The sequence below is a fragment of the Heterodontus francisci genome, chromosome 5, assembly GCF_036365525.1.
Source record: "Heterodontus francisci isolate sHetFra1 chromosome 5, sHetFra1.hap1, whole genome shotgun sequence".
Lineage (NCBI taxonomy): Eukaryota > Metazoa > Chordata > Chondrichthyes > Heterodontiformes > Heterodontidae > Heterodontus > Heterodontus francisci.
In genome coordinates this window covers 99,162,222-99,181,243 of record NC_090375.1, presented here as the reverse complement: position 1 = coordinate 99,181,243, position 19,022 = coordinate 99,162,222, and the positions used below count along the sequence as shown (strand labels likewise).

The 19,022-nt window shown below is 43.9% G+C and overlaps 1 protein-coding gene across 7 annotated transcripts in view; it reads left to right on the top strand.

The window, feature by feature from the left end:
• The window catches only part of st18 (ST18 C2H2C-type zinc finger transcription factor), a 476,845-nt gene that overhangs the window by 381,710 nt on the left and 76,113 nt on the right, over positions 1–19,022 (top strand). For all 7 annotated transcript variants that reach the window (XM_068031828.1, XM_068031829.1, XM_068031824.1 and 4 more), the window contains exons 11-13: positions 2,981–3,082; positions 12,251–12,459; positions 14,763–14,965. In XM_068031828.1, the coding sequence (XP_067887929.1) occupies positions 2,981–3,082; positions 12,251–12,459; positions 14,763–14,965 (514 nt within the window). The remainder of the gene's footprint in view (positions 1–2,980; positions 3,083–12,250; positions 12,460–14,762; positions 14,966–19,022) is intronic.

The following is a 19,022-nucleotide window of genomic DNA, read 5'->3' as shown; positions in this document are numbered from 1 at the left end:
TCTAGATCATCTTAAACTTTATCTATCTGTGGCTGCCATTACCCAGACTGTTGCAATTTCCATTTCCTGCACATCTCCTGGATCATTTATAAATATCAGTTCAAGGTGAGCAGTGAACATGTTGCTTCCTTGATGTATTTGGTGATAAAACAGTCAAGTTACTAACTCTGATACTAAAACACTTGCGTTTTCCCTGTTTATGTTTGGGGTTGATTGAAATCTCTCCATAATATAAATTTCCTGTTCTCAGTTAACCTTATTTCTTCGTAGAGAAATTTTTCTTCTTTGTTAAACTAACCTTGGGTCTTTACATGATCTGCAAACACAACATCAGTTTCCATATGTACAGTGATGACACCCAGCTTTACCTCCCCACCACCTCTCCTGAACCCTTCCACTGTCTCTAAATTGTCAGATTGCATGTCTAACATCTATTACTGGATAAGCAGGATTTCCTACAATTAAATATTGGAAAGACTGAAGCTATTGTCTACAGTTCCTGCTACAAACTCCATTCCCTCTGCCTGACAGAGTCTGAGGTGGAACCAGACTAATCCCAAACTCGGTATCGTAATTGACCCCGAGATGAGCTTTCAACCACATACGTGTGCCGTCACCAAGACTGCCATTTTCCAACTCTGTAATATCGCCCGAATCTGCCCCTGCCTCAGCTCTTCTGCTGCTGAAACCCTCATCCATGCCTTTGTTACCTCCAGACTTGACAGTTCTAACGCACTCCTGGCCGGCCTCCCACATTCTACTCTCCAGGCCCCTCCCTATCTCTGTAATTTTCTCCAGGCCTACAACCCTCCAAGATATCTATGCTCTCTACTTAAAGTCTCTTGATCATCCCAGATTTTAATCTTTCCACCATTGGTGGCCATGCCTTCAGTTGCCTAGGCCCTAATTTCTGGAATACCCTGCTTACAATTCTCCACCTCTCTTTCCTCCTTTAAGCCATTCCTAAAAACCTACCTCTTTTACCAAACGTTTGGTCATCTGCCCTAATAGCTCCTTATGTGGCAATGTGTAAAATGTTCTTTTAGAATGCCTCTGTGAAGTGCTTTGGGACATTTTATTATGTTAAGTTGTTGTTGTTGTTGTAGTACATCTCGTGTTAGTTTAGATTTTTTTCACCGTTCGTCTATCCAGAGTAGTTCATTCTGTAGCTTTATAAATATATGAAGAGAAAGAGAGTGGTAAAGAGAGATGTTGGCCCATTAAAGACAGATCAGGTGAGATTATAAAGGAAACATCAACCTGTTAAATGAAAACTTTGCATCCATTTTCATAGTGGAGAAAGCTCAAAATAGTAGTGGTACAAGAAAACATAACAATAAGTCAAGGAGAGGAACTTTTAGGCAAGGAAATTGCAGTGTGTATTTTCTCTAAATTCAGGAATTTTGCTTTTAGTTTAGAAAATGGCCGATGTCACTCCATTATTTAAGTAGGGAGAGAGGGGGAAACCAGGAAGCTACAGACTCATTAGTTTACATGGGTTATTGGGAAATTCCAAGTATCTATTATCAGAGACAGAGTGACAAGTGTGATATGTTTAAAAACTGGATTTGTAATGAGTAGATCATGTCTGACTATGAATTATATTTTTTGAAGAGATCACTAGCATGATGGAAAGGGGACCGTCTATGTATACTGTATATATGGACAGAATCCATTTGATAAGGTTCCACAGAAGATATTAGCAAAGATAAGAGCGCAGAGAAATGGCCTTGTGATGTGTTGGTAATTGGTTGGGAGGCAGAGTGTAGGCATAAGGGGAATGTTCTCTGATTCACAGGATTTGTCAAGCGGTGTTCCCCAAGGATCAGTACTTGGGCTTTATAATTTAACCCTTTATGCCCCGATACTATTCTGGTTAATCTGCACTGCACCACCTCCAAGGCCAACATATTGTTGCATATTAATAACTTGGATGATGAATCAGAGTTGTACATCCAAGTTTGCAGTTGACAATAAGTTAGGAGGCATAGAAAGTTGTGCAGAAGGAAACAGAAAGTTACAAAGGGGCGTAAGCATATTAAGTAAGTGGGCAAAACTATGGCAAATGAAGTTCAATCTGGGGAAGTATGAGGCTATCCACTTTCTAACCAAGTAAGATAAATCAGAGTATTTCTTATTGTTGAGGTTAGAAACTGGAGATGCAAAGAGATTGGAGAGTTCAAGTACACAACATATTAAAAGCTGGTGGACAGGTACAAAAGGCAATCAAAATCATGGAATATCAGCCTTTATTTCAGTATGGTTGGAATACAAAGGGGAGGAAGTTATGCTTCAGTTGGATAGAGCCTTGGTCAGACCCCATTTGGAGTATTGCAGTTTGGGCACTGCAGCCCAGGAATGATATATTGACCTTGAAGGTGATGCAGTGCAGAATCACCAGAATGATAACAGTGCCGAGAGGGTTACATTATGAGGCCAGGTTGCTGGAAAATAACCTTGCTTGCATTCCTTTGGGTGTAGACGATTGAAGGGGAATCCTATTGAGGTGTTTAAAATGGTCAAAGGATTTGATAAGGTAGATAGTGAAAAACAAGTCAAGAACAAGGGAATATAATTCTAAAATTAGTGTTAGATCATTTAGGAGTGATATCATGAAATACCCTTTCACATAAAGGATAATAGAAATCTGAAATTCTCCTCTAAAAGCAGTGGATGTCAGAGCAATTGGAACATTCAAGACTGAGATAGATTTTGTTAGGTACGGGTATCAAAAGAAATAGAAGAAAGGTGGAAAAATGGAATTGAGATACAGATCTAATTTAATGGTGGAACAGGCTTGAGTGGCTGAATGGTCTACTCCTGTTCCTACCGATCCTATGTTCCTATAAAACATAAATAGCTCATGTAAGTCAAGAAAGTTGTTTGATACCAGGTTGAAGTATTGTAAAAATGTATATACCCCCTTAACTAATGTAACTCCCTAAGTAACTTATATTTATTGATTTTCTTTGTTTAATAGTCTCTCTGGTTGCCCAATTGCTGCAGCAGAGAAACTGACTAAATCCCAAGACAAGCAGAATGATCTCACAAGGGTGGGACAAAGCTCAGACCAAATGCTCAGGTATGTTTTCATTTTATGTTTCTATCTTTCATTTTCTCAGCATCAGAAATGTTGCCAGAGACTATGGTATCCTGGCAGTAGTAAAGTTGCTCAGTAATTTCCACCTTCACTGCCTAGGCAGTACTCTGGCTGAGAGGATCACGAGCCCATTTTAGAAACCATCTGATTTTCACCCCATTGAAATCAAATAAAGTGGATGCAAAGCAACTAAGTACATGTTATATGTCATAGAGTCATAGAGTCATAGAGTAATACAGCATAGAAGCAGGCCCTTCAGCCCATCATTTCTGTGCCATCCATCAAGCACCTATCTATTCCAAAATTATTTTCCAGCACTTGGCCCGCAGCCTTGTATGCTATGGCGTTTCAAGTGCTCATCTAAATACTTCTTAAATGTTGTGAGGGTTCCTGCCTCGACCACCTCTTCAGGCAGTGCGTTCCAGATTCCAAACACCCTCTTGGTGAAAAAATCTTTCCTCAAATCCCCTCTAAACCTCCTGACCCTTACCTTAAATCTATGCCCCCTGGTCGTTGATCCCTCCGCTAAGGGAAAAGGTTTCCTCCTATCTATCCTATCAATGTCCCTCATAATTTTGTATACGTCAATCAGGTCCCCTCTCAGCCTTCTCTGCTCTAAGGCAGAGAATCCAGTCTCTCTTCATAGCTGAAATGCTCCAGCCCAGGCAACATCCTGGTGAATCTCCTCTGCACCCTCTCCAGTGCAATCACATCATTCCAATAGTGTGGTGACCAGAACTGTACACAGTACTCCAGCTGTGGCCTAACAAGCATTTTATACAGCTCCATCATAACCACCCTGCTCTTATATTCTATGCCTCGGCTAATAAAGGCAAGTATCCCATATGCCTTCGTAACCACCTTATCAACCTGTGCTGCTGCCTTCAGTGATCTATGGACATGTACACTAAGGTCCCTCTGACCATCTGTACTTCCTAGGGTCCTACCATCCATTGTATATTCCCTTGCCTTGTTAGTCCTCCCAAAATGCATCACCTCACACTTCTCAGGATTAAATTCCATTTGCCACTGCTCTGCCCATCTTACCAGCCTATCTATATCATCCTGTAATCTAAGGCTTTCCTCCTCACTATTTACGATGCCACCAATTTACGTGTCATCTGCGAACTTACTGATCATATCTCCAATATTCACGTCTAAATCATTAATGTACACTACAAACAGCAAGGGCCACAGCACCGATCCCTGCGGTACACCACTGGTCACAGGCTTCCACTCGCAGAAACAACCCTCGACCATCACCCTTTGCCTCCTGCCACTAAGCCAATTTTGGATCCAATTTACAAAATTGCCCTGGATCCCATGGGCTCTTAGCTTCTTAACCAATCTCCCATGCGGGACCTTATCAAAAGCCTTACTGAAGCCCATGTCGACTACATCAACTGCCTTACCCTCATCTACACATCTAGTCATGTCCTCGAAAAATTCAATCAAGTTTGTTTGACACGATCTCCCCGTGATAAAGCCATGCTGACTTTCCCTGATTAATCCTTGCCTCTCCAAGTGGAGATTAATCCTGTCCCTCAGAATGTTTTCCAATGGTTTGCCAACCACTGATGTTAGACTGACTGGCCTGTAATTACGTGGCTTATCCCTGCTACCCTTCCTGAATAATGGTAACACATTCGCTGTCCTCCAGTTCTCTGGTACCTCTCCTGTGGCCAGAGAGGATTTGAAAATTTGTGTCAGAGCTCCTGCTATCTCCTCCCTTGCCTGACTTAACAGCCTGGGATACATCTCATCTGGGCCTGGGGATTTATCCACTTTTATCCCTCCAAGCCCGCTCAAACAGCTAATACTTAGTCCCCTTCAATGCTAAGTTGTTCAAGTATATCCCCCTCCCTGATCTCTACACCTACATCATCCTTCTCCACAGTGAACACAGATGAAAAGTAATCATTTAAAACGTCACCTATATCTTCCGGCTCCACGCACAGATTGCCATTTTGGTCCCTAATGGGCCGTACTCTTTCCCTGGTTATCCTATTGCCCTTAATATACTTATAAAATGCCTTGGGATTTTACTTTATCTTGCCCACCAGTGTTTTTTCAGGTCTCCTCTTTGATCTCCTAATTACTTTTTTAAGTACCCCCCTACACTTTCTATACTACCACAAAAAAACAAAGAACAGTACAGCACAGGAACAGGCCATTCGGCCCTCCAAGCCTGCGCCAATCTTGATGCCTGCCGAAACTAACACCTTCTGCACTTCCGGGGCCCATATCCCTCTATTCCCATTCTATTCATATCTTTGTCAAGATGTCTCTTAAACGTCGCTATCGTATCTGCTTCCACCACCTCCCCTGGCAGCAAGTTCCAGGCACTCACCACCCTCTGTGTAAAAAACTTGCCTCGCACATCCCCTCTAAACTTTGCCCCTCGCACCTTAAACCTATGTCCCCTAGTAACTGACTCTTCCAGTCTGGGAAAAAGCTTCTGACTATCTACTCTGTCTATGCCGCTCATAACTTTGTAAACCTCTATCATGTCGCCCCTCCACCTCCGTCGTTCCAGTGAAAACAATCCGAGTTTTTCCAACCTCTCCTCATAGCTAATGCCCTCCAGACCAGGCAACATCCTGGTAAACCTCCTCTGTACCCTCTCCAAAGCCTCCACATCCTTCTGGTAGTGTGGCGACCAGAATTGCACATAATATTCTAAGTGTGGCCTAACAAAGGGTCTGTACAGCTGCAACATGACTTGCCAATTTTTATACTCTATACCCCGACTGATGAAGGCAAGCATGCCGTATGCCTTCTTGACTACCTTATCCACCTGCGTTGCCACTTTCAGTGACCTGTGGACCTGTACGCCCAGATCTCTCTGCCTGTCAATACTCCTCAGGGTTCTGCCATTTACTGTATACCTCCCACCTGCATTAGACCTTCCAAAATGCATTACCTCACATTTGTCCGGATGAAACTCCATCTGCCATTTCTCCGCCCAAGTCTCCAACCAATCTATATCCTGCTGTATCCTCTGACAATCCTCATCATTATCCGCAACTCCTCCAACCTTTGTGTCCTCCGCAAACTTACTAATCAGACCAGCAACATTTTCCTCCAAATCATTTATATATACTACAAACAGCAAAGGTCCCAACACTGATCCCTGCGGAACACATCCCTCCATTCAGAAAAACACCCATCCACTGTTACCCTCTGTCTTCTGTGACTGAGCCAGTTCTGTATCCATCTTGCCAGCTCACCTCTGATCCCTTGTGACTTCACCTTTTGCACCAGTCTGCCATGCGGGACCTTGTCAAAGGCTTTACTAAAGTCCATATAGACATCATCCACCGCCCTTCCCTCATCAATCATCTTCGTCACTTCCTCAAAAAACCCAATCAAATTAGTAAGACACGACCTCCCCTTCACAAAATCATGCTGTCTCTCGCTAATAAGTTTGTTTGTTTCCAAATGGGAGTAAATCCTGTCCCGAAGAATCCTCTCTCATAGTTTCCCGACCACTGACGTAAGGCTCACCGGCCTATAATTTCCTGGATTATCCTTACCACCCTTCTTCAACAAAGGAACAACATTGGCTATTCTCCAGCTCTCTGGGACCTCACCTGTAGCCAATGAGGATGCAAAGATTTCTGTCAAGGCCCCAACAATTTCTTCCCTTGCCTCCCTCAGTATTCTAGGGTAGATCCCATCAGGCCCTGGGGACTTATCTACCTTAATGCTTTGCAAGACACCCAACACCTCCTCCTTTTTGATAATGAGATGACTGAGACTATCTGCACTCCCTTCCCTGGGCTCATCATCCACCAAGTCCTTCTCCTTGGTGAATACTGATGCAAAGTACTCATTAGCACCTCACCCATTTCCTCTGGCTCCACGCATAGCTTCCCATCTCTGTCCTTGAGTGGGCCAACCCTTTCCCTAGTTACCCTCTTGCTCTTTATATGTGTCTAAAAAGCCTTGGGATTTTCCTTAATCCTGTTTGCCAATGACTTTTCATGACCCCCCTTAGCCCTCCTAACTCCCTGCTTAAGTTCCTTCCTACTGTCTTTATGTTCCTCGTGCTTCATCTGTTCCTAGCCTTCCAGCCCTTACAAATGCTTCCTTTTTCTTTTTGACTAGGCTCACAATATCCCGTGTTATCCAAGCTTCCCAAAACTTGCCAAACTTGTCTTTCTTCCTCACAGGAACATGCTGGTCCTGGATTCTAATCAACTGACGTTTGAAAGACTCCCACATGTCAGATGTTGATTTACCCTCAAACAGCCGCCCCCAATCTAAATTCTTCAGTTCCTGCCTAATATTGTTATAATTAGCCTTCCTCCAATTTAGCACCTTCACCCGAGGACTACTCTTATCCTTATCCACAAGTACCTTAAAACTTATGGAATTATGGTCACTGCTCCCGAAATGCTCTCCCACTGAAACTTCGACCACCTGGCCGGGCTCATTCCCCAATACCAGGTCCAGAATGGCCCCATCCCTAGTTGGACTTTCTACATACTGTTTCAAGAAGCCCTCCTGGATGCTCCTCACAAATTCTGCCCCATCCAAGCCCCTAGCACTAAGTGAGTCCCAGTCAATATTGGGGAAGTTAAAATCACCCACCACTACAAACCTGTTCCCTTTACATCTTTCCAAAATCTGCCTACATATCTGCTCCTCTACCTCCCGCTGGCTGTTGGGAGGCCTGTAGTAAACCCCCAACATCGTGACTGTCCCCTCCTATTCCTGAGCTCCACCCATATTGCCTCGCTGCATGAACCCTCTGAGGTGTCCTCCCGCAGTACAGCTGTGATATTCTCCTTAACCAGTAATGCAACTCCTCCACCCCTTTTACATCCCCCTCTATCCTGCCTGAAGCTTCTAAAGCCTGGAACATTTAGCTGCCAATCCTGCCCTTCCCTCAACCAAGTCTCTGTAATAGCAACAACATCATATTTCCAAGTACTAACCCAAGCTCTAGGTTCATCTGCCTTACCTGTTATACTTCTCGCGTTGAAACAAATGCACTTCAGACCACCAGTCCCGCTGTGCTCAGCAACATCTCCCTGCCTGCTCTTCCTCTTAGTCCTACTGGCCTTATTTACTGTGTCCTCCTCATTTAAACACTAGCTGTCCTACTGCTCTGGTTCCCAACCCCCTGCCACACTAGTTTAAACCCTCCCGAGTGACGCTAGCAAACTTTGCAGCCAGGATATTAGTGCCCTTCCAGTTTAGATGCAACCCGTCCTTCTTGTACAGGTCCCATCTGTCCCTGAAGAGATCCCAATGGTCCAGATATCTGAAACCCTCCCTTCTACACCAGCTGCTCAGCCACGTGTTTAGCTGCACTATCTTACTATTTCTAGCCTCACTGGCATGTGGCACAGGGAGTAATCCAGAGATTACAACCCTAGAAGTTCTGTTTTTTAACTTACTACCTAACTCCCTAAACTCCCCCTGCAGGACCTCATCACTCTTCCTGCCTATGTCATTGGTACTGATGTGTACCACAACCTCTGGCTGTTCACCCTCCCCCTTCAGAATGCCCTCTGTCCGTTCAGAGACATCCTTGACCCTGGCACCAGGGAGGCAACATACCTTCCTGGAGTCTCTTTTACGTCCACAGAAGCGCCTATCTGTGCCCCTAACTATAGAGTCCCCTATAACTATTGCTCTTCTGCGCTTTGTCCCTCCCTGCTGAACAACAGTGCCAGCCGTGGTGCCACTGCTCTGGCTGCTGCTGTTTTCCCCTGAAAGGCCATCCCCCGCAACAGTATCCAAAACGGTATACTTGTTAGAGAGGGGGATAGCCACAGGGAATTCCTGCACTGACTGCCTGCCACTTCTAGTGGTCACCCATCTATCTGCCTGCACCTTGGGTGTAACCACTTCTCTAAAACTCCTGTCTATGACGCTTTCTACCACCTAGGACCTCTGCTGTTTTCGGCGCTTTGAATCTGCCATAAGCATCCTTTTTTTTCCTTATCCAATCCTCTATATCCCTTGACATCCGTCCCCTGGACTTGTTGGTCCTACCCTTCACCTTTACAAGAACATGTTGTCCCTGAACTCTCACTATTTCTCTTTTGAATGACTCCATTGGTCTGATGTAGAATTTCCTACAAGTAGCTACTCCCAGTCCACTTTGGCCAGATCCTGTTATATCATATTGAAATCAGCCTTCCCCCAATTCAGTACTTTTATTTACGGTCCCTCTTTGTCCTTTTCCATAACTACCTTAAATCTGTGTCAAAAATGTTTTTATTAACTGTTTAACGTAGAAGCCTTTGTGTGTTGTTTCGAATAACTCACAACTAAAATTACAATAACATAACATGATCCGGGTAATGTTAATGAGGAGAGAATTGAACTATATCATCTGAATGTGTAACTGGGTGGAATTTAATGGGGAGATGAGCTGGGAGCAGGGGGTAGGAGGAGCCCATAGAATTGCAATGGAACAATGGAAGGCGGGGGGGAGGGAGAGGAGGAGTGGGGGAGGTGGGATGCAGAAGTCTCATCACTTTCCTGTCGCACTGCAATTGAGTCAGGAGTGGGAAATGCTGATGACAGCCTTCACACCCAGAGGCCAATTGAAGCCCCTCCATGGCAAATCACTCGCAACTTCAGGGCCTCTTCCCACAGCTACTGGAATTAAACCAGTGGTGGGGGCATCGGGTGGGTCTCCATCATACGGGAAGGTCAGCCAGTACACCAAAGTGGCCTCCCTGTGGGCTTGGTGGGGGAGGGCCTCCTCCGTGGGCAATCTGTAACCCATATCGGGTCTCCAGTGGCAAAGTTTGCCCGATGGTGAACATATTCCCCCCCCACCACCATCCTCAAAGCCAACCCAGCCCCCACCCTCGCTGGGGCCTGCCAGACTGGCCCCAGCGACCCCCACCACACTGATCTGGGTCTGGGGCTCCAACACTGGGCTTGGTCCCTGGCCTGGTGTAGTACTGGCAGTGGCCACCGCTCCTGATTGGTCCTCTGATTGGCCAGCAGCTTTAAGTGAAAGGATTCCTGTCCTTAAAAGGATGGGGACCCGAGCGCCAGGCAGTTACCTGCCCGAGTGCCATTGAATTGCGCCGTGGTGGGGGGCAGTGATGGGGCTCCGAAGGGCCCGGCGTCAGGATCCCTACCGGCTCAAGTAAATTCAGCCCACTATGTACATAACAGTATCATCTAAATGTGTAACTATGTGCATTTTGAGCCAACTCCACAATCGGCACATCAAGCCTCTTCTCAAATCCTCTAAAGTGAGGAATCTGGGCCCAGTATGGAAGGACCATTTGCAATAGGCACCTTTGCATCTGGACTTCCACCAAGTTAAGAGCTAGGAAATGAGATAGGAGATGTGCTGATGTCACTTCCACCTCACTAATAGGATAAACCAGGAAGAAGTACTCCATGCCCCTTATGGAAAGCTCTGGAAGTGTCTATCAAGTACAAAGGAAACGGGATTAAGTGTAATGGTTTCTGTTTGTTTATCCTCTGCTGTACATCAGGAAATAGGCATTCCTGGGCACAAAGCAGAAGATAATTAGCACACTGATAACGTTGTTGCCTTTAATGTTAGGAAAATAGCATAACTTTTGTATATGGATTCTACCTTTTCATTTCACTCAGATGGATGAGTTGGGGGTGGTAGGGGGAGGTGGATGTATGGCAAAAAAATCAGAAGAAAGTTGTTAAAGAAATTACATAGATACAGTACTACAGTACTGATCCCAGAAATTCTGCTCCTTCTTGGAATTCAGATGCAGTTGAGGTCGAGATACCGGGCTGGATTTTACCAGGCCCCTGACGTTGGGCTCTGTGGTGGGGGGTGCCAGCAGATGGTGCCCACAGAGACCCATCACGGAGCTCAACGCCAGGAGGGTCCAGCCCGATCCTCCTGGTGGCTGCGAGGTTCTGTGGCGGCCTCCCCGTCACTGGACGACGGGACCTGAATTTCAATATGCAAATCAATAAAATCAATAAATTTAAATACATTCACCTCCAATCTTCCCTGCCCGCCGGCACTCCCATGCCTTTGCATCCCTGTCTGGGGAAAGCCGGCGTGACACTGGTGGGAAGGGGGGCAGGAGTTAAGATTTTCAATGTAATGGGGGGACGGGGTCAAGTAAACATAATGCGTGTAGGGGATGGTGGGAAGTGGTGAACTTTAAACTTTGTGTAGTCTGGGAGGAGGAAGGTCAGATTTCAAAGGTAAGTGTTTTTGGGACTGAAGGGCAAATACTTAATTTAATTGTTATTGGAAGGTGGGAAAGGGGCATTACAATTTTATTTGGCAAATTTTAAGGGGATACTTCTTTAAAAATTCAAATCTTCCAGCAGGGCTGGCTGCCCTTTAAAAATGGCACCTGCACACAGGCAGCTGATGCATTGATGGCGTTGGACAGCCCGTCCTCTCCATGTGATTGGGGGCGGGCCACCCCAGCTATTTAAATGAGCTGTTGTGCAGGAGATGGAGGCCGCTCTGTGGTGTGTGGCCCGCCATTTTTTTCGCCAGCTGCTGAGAGCAGCTCTTAAAATCCAGCCCACCAATGGCAGAAGCAAATTCTGACCTAGGCGCTGTTCTGGACTTCTTGTTGGTCTTAAAATGAGGAATCCATTACTGTCCAATTCAGAGCTTGTCAGCATTGGATCATCGTTACAGAACTGTGGAACTGCCTCCAGTCTTTTTGCCCAACAAGGCTTTAGCACTCAGCTTCAGAGTGGCAGTGTACCTCCCTGATATTCTGACTGGCCATCCTGGTTGGTGCCTCTATGTTGCTGCTACTGGCAAGAGTGCCTCCCCCACCATGTTAATGAACTCAACCCCAAACTTGGGTAAGGATCAAGGCAGACTGGCAGCTGCTCTGTACAGCCCAGAATCTCATACTGAGAAATGAGATTAAGATTTCTAGTCTCTACATTTAGGCTTATCCTGGACAATGATTATTCTCAGTCTGTCTGTGGAACAGAGGGAAAATAGGAATACAGAGCACCATTCACGTTGCTTCAGTCTGCCACCTGGTGGGGCAATCAAGGAGTGACACTGACAGCAGCTGAGAAGAGCTGGAATGCCCTTCTGAAGAATGTACAATTTGCATAGCAGGGGATTTTGAGAGAGGTAATTTGGTAATAGAAGAATAAATAAAATAGTTCAGAGCTTTCCTATCTCTTGTGTAGGCCAATGTGTCTGGTGAAACAAATGGAGATGGCTCAGTTCAACTATGGATCCACACAGCCAATCAGCACATCCCATCCCAACATATCAAAAGAACTGGACAAATGTACGAAGGCTCCCTTTGATTATGCTAGCTTTGATGCACAAGTATTTGGAAAACACACAGTAACATCAAAAGTTCAAGAGCAAGAAGCTGTTCAATTTTGTGAATGTAAGTATTGAAGACTAAAATGATTATAGTTGTTGATAATATTCAAATATTAGAAAGCAGAAATCACTGATGTAGAGCTGAAATTAATTCCCCTGGTCTCCCACTGTTACTCCAGCAGGAAATGGGCATATCTCCCAGGAAAACCATATTAGCCTTTTAATACTGTTTCTGGGAGATTCCTCAATGCCTCCCATCATTACCTTAGAAAACAAGTAACAACCAGGGTATAGGACCAAGAGCAAGAACTCCCTAATTCCTCCACCAGTGGGGTCCAGGTCAAGCAAGTGTCCTGATCATCCAAAAAGTCAAGAATCCAAAATCCATTTCATAGGGGCCAATAAGACTATTGCTTTGTTGCAGTTAGGAGGAATATTGGGTGCTCACCTGCCCCATGCTAATGAGATTCTCTCTCACTGACCCTACAAATCCAATGGGGTTAAACTGGGGTTATAATTCATGGAATTTGTGGACCTGTAAGTGCTTTCCAAGTACATGTTAACAGTAAAACTGTAGTCTTGCATTGGACTATTTTTTTGCCCAGTATTGTTAACATTTAAGCTGCTGGCAAGTCCAGGGAAGTTGCAACCTTCCTCAGTTAACTACTTTTTAACTTTTCAGCTTGCACACAGAGGTGCTGAAACAAGCCTAGTACAGTAACAAAGCTTCATTACTCTCATAATAACTCTGTATAAGATAAATGTGCATTACATTTAAATTTAAATTTAATATCTAGCCCTTTTCTCTTCTCCCCAAATGTTTGTTTTTATTGTCCTAATTTTTACTTCTGCTTGACTTCTAATTAATGTAGCCAATTATAATATATTTTTTGAAATTTAAATTCTGTTTTTTTTGTCTGCCTTCTAGTTCCTCCTGTCCATTTTAGAGGTGAAATTCACATGTGTTTCTAATTGGCTATCAAATTTTAGACTATGGACTGGATTTTTCCAAGCCCTCGACGTTGGGTTCCGTGGCGGGGTGGGGTGCCAAAAGATGGTTCTGGCAGTGGCCCGCCACGAAGGCCAATGCCGGAAAGGCCTGGCCCGATCCTCCCAGCGACGGCGAGGCTCCTTGTCAACCCCTTCGCCATTGGTGACGGGACCTGAAGTTCAATATTTGAATTAATTACATGCATAAATTTAAGTGGACTTACCTTCAATCTTTCTAGCTCGATGCAATCTTCGGCATGGCAGCCGGCACTCCCGCGCCTTCAATTCCCCATCTGGGGAAAGCTGTCGTGACTGGTGGGAAGGGGGGAGGAGTTAATATTTTCTGTTGGGGTGGGGGGAGATGGGGTCAAATAAATGTAATGGGTGTAGGGGATGGTGGGAAGGGGTGAACTTCAAACTTTGCGCTGTCTTGGGGGGGAAGGTCAGATTTGAAAGTTAAGTGTTTTGCAGGGATGGAGGGGAGAGGGAAAAAAGTTAATGTCATTGTTATTGGTGGGTGGGAAGGGGGCATTAGAAATTTATTTAATGAATTTTGGGGGATATTTCTTTAAAAATTTAAATGAATCGGCAGGGCTGGCTGTCCTTTAAAAATGGCACCAGCACCTGTGCACAGGCAGCTGACACCATTGCCAGGGACGGACAGCCCACCCCTAGCTGCCCCGGCTATTTGACTGAGCCGCCACGTGGTAGATCTAGTCCGATTTCTTTTAATTCATTCCCAAATTTAATTAAACTGAATTCAAATTCTCAAACTGCCATGGTCGGATTTGAACTCGCATTCTCCAGATTATTAGTGCAGGCCTCTGGATTACTAGTCCAGTAACAAAAACGCTGCTACTGTACCTGGTATATAAAGCACATACAACTGTATCAAATTCAAAGATATCACTGGGTCAATTATTGATGCATCTTAAAATATCACCGAATGCAAATTATGGCCGGGCAAGTTATCTTATTTGCAGCAGTTGCAATTACTAACAATCTGATAATTCACACTTGAAAGATTAAATGATCAATTTATTTTTCCCTTTCTTTTCATAGTATTCAATATTATATAAACTGGGATATCATAGAGACTTTAGGAGCAGTCCCATATCCTCACTACACTGGTGTCAAATGTTAGATTCAGTATTAGTAATCTACTGCGACATTTATTCAGTTACGAGTAGATTTTATGTTTGCAATAAATCAAAACTTTTCTGTTTAATAGCTATTTCATTTTTGTAGATACCTTTGTATCTGTTATGTCAGTTAAACTAGAAGAATAATTTAAAGGTTAGGAAATAGGTTGAACTATAAGTATAGTAAAGATATTACACACATTTTAATGCACATTTCACCTGTATCTGTTGTCAGCCAAACACGTTTCAAGTCCGGTGACTTCCTCCAGCCGACTGTCTAGTGCCTCTGTACAAAGCCCATGCCATTCCAGTATCTACAGTTACAGTCATGATACTGAAGCCACTCACTTAGCAGCTGCAGCTATCCTCAACCTATCCACACGTTGTAGAGAGATGCCACAGAACCTCTCCACAAAGGCGCAAGATTTGTCAACTAAGGTGAGATCGTACGTACAAAATGTTTGGTTGCACTCAAACTATTACTGAAGAGTAGAAAACTAAAAGATTTCTGAGGTAGGAAATGAAAATCTGGATACCACAACCTCCTTTAGCATATCCAGTGCTTCATTCAAACAAATGGAACTGGTATTATTCAACTTCATTTGAGCTGTTGGATTGTAAGTAATTGTTTTTTTACTCAGCGAAGTAACTAGCAAGCCACATAGGTCAAAGTACGAAGATGATAAAACAGACTGGATTGTTAAAATGGCAGCATCTTAATGAAAATGCATTTGTAAAACATTTTTATTTCTCTATAACCTATGGACTCGGTGTTTGTGTCATTAACTATGAAGAGGCAGGAAATCTAGCCCATGTGCGAGAAGGTAAATAAACTTAAGGCATGCCAGATCATGTTCTGTTGGGGCTCCAGAGGGGAAGACCAGTAGACCAGGTTAAATAGTGGAAAGGTGAGGATGGATGAAATACTTAAAACTAAAAATTGCTGTTGGTAGTATTGTAGCAATAATGCTTTACAAATTTATATAACACATCTTTGTCTGCTATTTTTATTTTAAATGTGTTAACACTGCCATTAGAATACCAGACAGAGATAAGTCAAATAAATGTTTTAAGTATTTATTTTCCAATAATGCCAACACTCATCTTCAGGCTCTTGAATTTTATTTCATTGTCTTTAAGGATGAAGAAAGTATCATCTGCAACTTCTTCCTTGTTATAATCCATAAAATTAGGTTATTATATATGATCTATGGAAGGACATGTTTCATGTGTTTTGCTCATTCTATGCTTTCTGAAATGTGTTCAGTTCAAATCAAAATGTATCAAGTTATTTGTGTAACATTGCTGTGACAAAAATGGTGCACAGCCTCTCTTGGACTGTCCTCCCACTTTCATAAAAAGTTAGTAAGCATTATTTCATAAAGGCAATGCTCCTTTAATGAAGCCAACAACTGCTTTTAGTGAGGACAACAATTAAGAAGATACTGGAGTTGCACAAAACATAAGTTTTATGAAATTCTCATTCAATTTTTCAGTCTTGCTAACTTACTAAATGCTCAAAATTGAGCTGTTCAGCTGCCTGAGGAGTGGAAGAGTGCAGTGGGGTGAAATTGATCTTTGATGATAGCACAAAATGTGTGCTAGTAAAACAGCAGCCCTTTTTACAGCCTACCCAATTTTCTTCCATTAGCAGTAATGGCAACTCAAAGCAAGAGTGGAGTAAAACGGGCTGATAATTTACAACTGCACATTTTGCTCGATGGATAAAGACCAATCTCACCACACAAGTGTCACATACAGCATGTGCACTGATTGGGATGTGAGGTTGGGTGAAGCACATGGATGTCCTTGAGAATTATCACAACAATTTAAACCATCCCACAACAAAAGTTACAAGGACATAAGCGAAATAGTTTGATTCTTTATGTGCCAACAAAAAATGAATGTGACCCTTTTTTCATCTGAACAGAATATGAATTGGTAGCATTGTGTTACAGGCCCCACTTGTCACTTTAGATGCAGGTGTAATCCAGTGGCTGTGGCTGATGATCAACTCTTGCTGGAGGCTGTCTATCATTTATAATCAAATAAGTTGTTGCAGTTTTGAGGATACATTTAAATTATGGCTTCAGCTTAGTCCTGGAAATAAACATTGTGGGCTGAATATTACCAGCCCCTCAACGCCATGGGTCGCGGCAGGGGGGCCCATCAAATTCTGCAGGGCAGGGCCCGCCTCGACCCCTGACGTCGAGAAGGGCCCGCCACATATTACTGGCAGAGGGGCCTTCATCTATTTAAATGTACATAAATAATATAAAAATGAACTTACCTGCTGGCGGCAGCTGTCCCATGACAATTTTACAGCTGCTGATTGCAACTCGCATGCCTTCAGAACTCCGTCCAGTGTTCCGAGGTGAGACGCTGGTAGGGAGGGGGTAGGAATAGAATTTTCAGGGTGGGAGGGGTGGGGGAGCGGGGAAAACACTTTTTATTGGCTGTGGGGAGGGAGGGAAGGGTGTGAAGGGCAAATGTTAGAAGGTTGGGGGGAGACATTCGGGTCGGGAATAAAGTACGTTTTGTTAATATAAGGCAATGAAAAGACCAGTGGGGGTCGGGGAAGGGCCTCCATCTCCTAATTATTTATTTAGAAAAATCACGTCTAATGTATCTTTAAAGACTTAAATCTTTGCTAAGGGCTTGAAGCCCTTTAAAAATGGCGTTGGCACCTGCGTGGTGGTACCAGCCGCCATTGCTGGGGAAGCGGTGGCCACCCCCTCTATGTCAGCGGGGGCAGCCGCTCTGCCCCCTCTATTTAATATCGTTGGGTCTGTGTGGCAGCACTTCCATGTCGGAAGGCCGCTGCTCTCAGCATGCCGCAGAGCGCAGTGCACTGATAAAATTTTGTAATATTCTCAGTAAAATGGTGGTATATTTTAGTTTTTATTTAAATGACACATTAATAAGATGTTAAAAGTAAGAAGCTTATTGTTATCGTACACAGTGAGAGCACAGTATAGAATACATCAAAGGAATGATTCCCTGATGTAGCGCTAGGAGAGCAGTTGCCTGCCCAAAAGGGGTGGACCTGCGGATTTGGGAATGTATGCCTCAGCGTAATCAACACGGATCTCCCGATGCCATGGACGAAGAGTTTTTGAGACCACGTGACATGTGTATGCATGTCCGATCACATGCTGCAAAATGATTTAAATGAAGGGGAAAATCATTTTCATGGTGAATGTCCCATGCTACTCTGCAGTGCCATTCACTATTCACTTAGTGTCTATATAAAGTAGGTGTTGGGTGATTTCTAAACAATTTAAACCAGAACTGTACCGTTTAAAGCTAGGTTGCAATATTTGTGAGACTTGCATTTTGATAACTGTTTTTGATTAACCAAAGAGAACACTGTACATTATATTTGTTGCACAGTGGTGCAGTGGTTAGCACCGCAGCCTCACAGCTCCAGCGACCCGGGTTCAATTCTGGGTACTGCCTGTGTGGAGTTTGCAAGTTCTCCCTGTGTCTGCGTGGGTTTTCGCCAGGTGCTCCGGTTTCCTCCCACAGAGCCAAAGACTTGCAGGTTGATAGGTAAATTGGCCATTATAAATTGCCCTAGTATAGGTAGGTGGTAGGGGAATGTGGGGACGTAGTAAGAATATGGGATTAGTGTAGGATTAGTATAAATGGGTGGTTGATGATCGGCACAGACTCGGTGGGCCGAAGGGCCTGTTTCAGTGCTGTATCTCTAAACTAAACTAAACACTTTCTTCCTGCTTCTCACTGCCGTTAGTCTGCAATTCAGCATTCTTTTTGTGTGCATCTTCAGCAGCCTCATTCTTGCTGCCACAATTACCACCTGTAGCTGTAAGGACAATGCTCTGCATGGCCATTCCATTAGATCTGCCAGTGGCTGTTCAGACAGTGAAGGAGGGAGTGGAGTTCCTGCAGAGGAGGAATGGCAGGCAGGATTGAACTTCAGACATCTGGTGCCCAGTTGCGGGTGATGCAGGACTTCCTTGACAATTATTTGGGCATGTTGGAAGAGATCTGCCTTCACCAGCTATGATTGCGCACGTAGGCAGTCACTGAGTTGTGCCATCTACTGCAGCATAGCCTAAAAGCAACATTTACTACAGGCAGAGCCCTGCCTGTTGCAGTCAGAGGTGCCACCACACTGAATTTTAGAAAAGAATAAATATGAAGGAGTGGAAAAATGCTGCCAAAGGTCCCAGTATTAAAGGGGGCTGCTATCATTTAGCATGATGCAGGATCAACAAATCCATTGTAATTTCCATAATTATGTTTTTGAAAAATTCGCTGCATTGGAAATTATGTTACTTTAAATAAGTTAATGCTTCTGTTGAAACAGTGTTGGGAGAAATTTGACACAAATCTGTTAAATGTTTAATTCAATAACATTGCACACAATAACTTCCAGGTTTAGATGCTAACCAGAGAAAAGCATGTAAATGTATAAAATATGTAAATCATTTGGGACAAGTGTTTGTTTGAATCATATTCAGAAAACTAA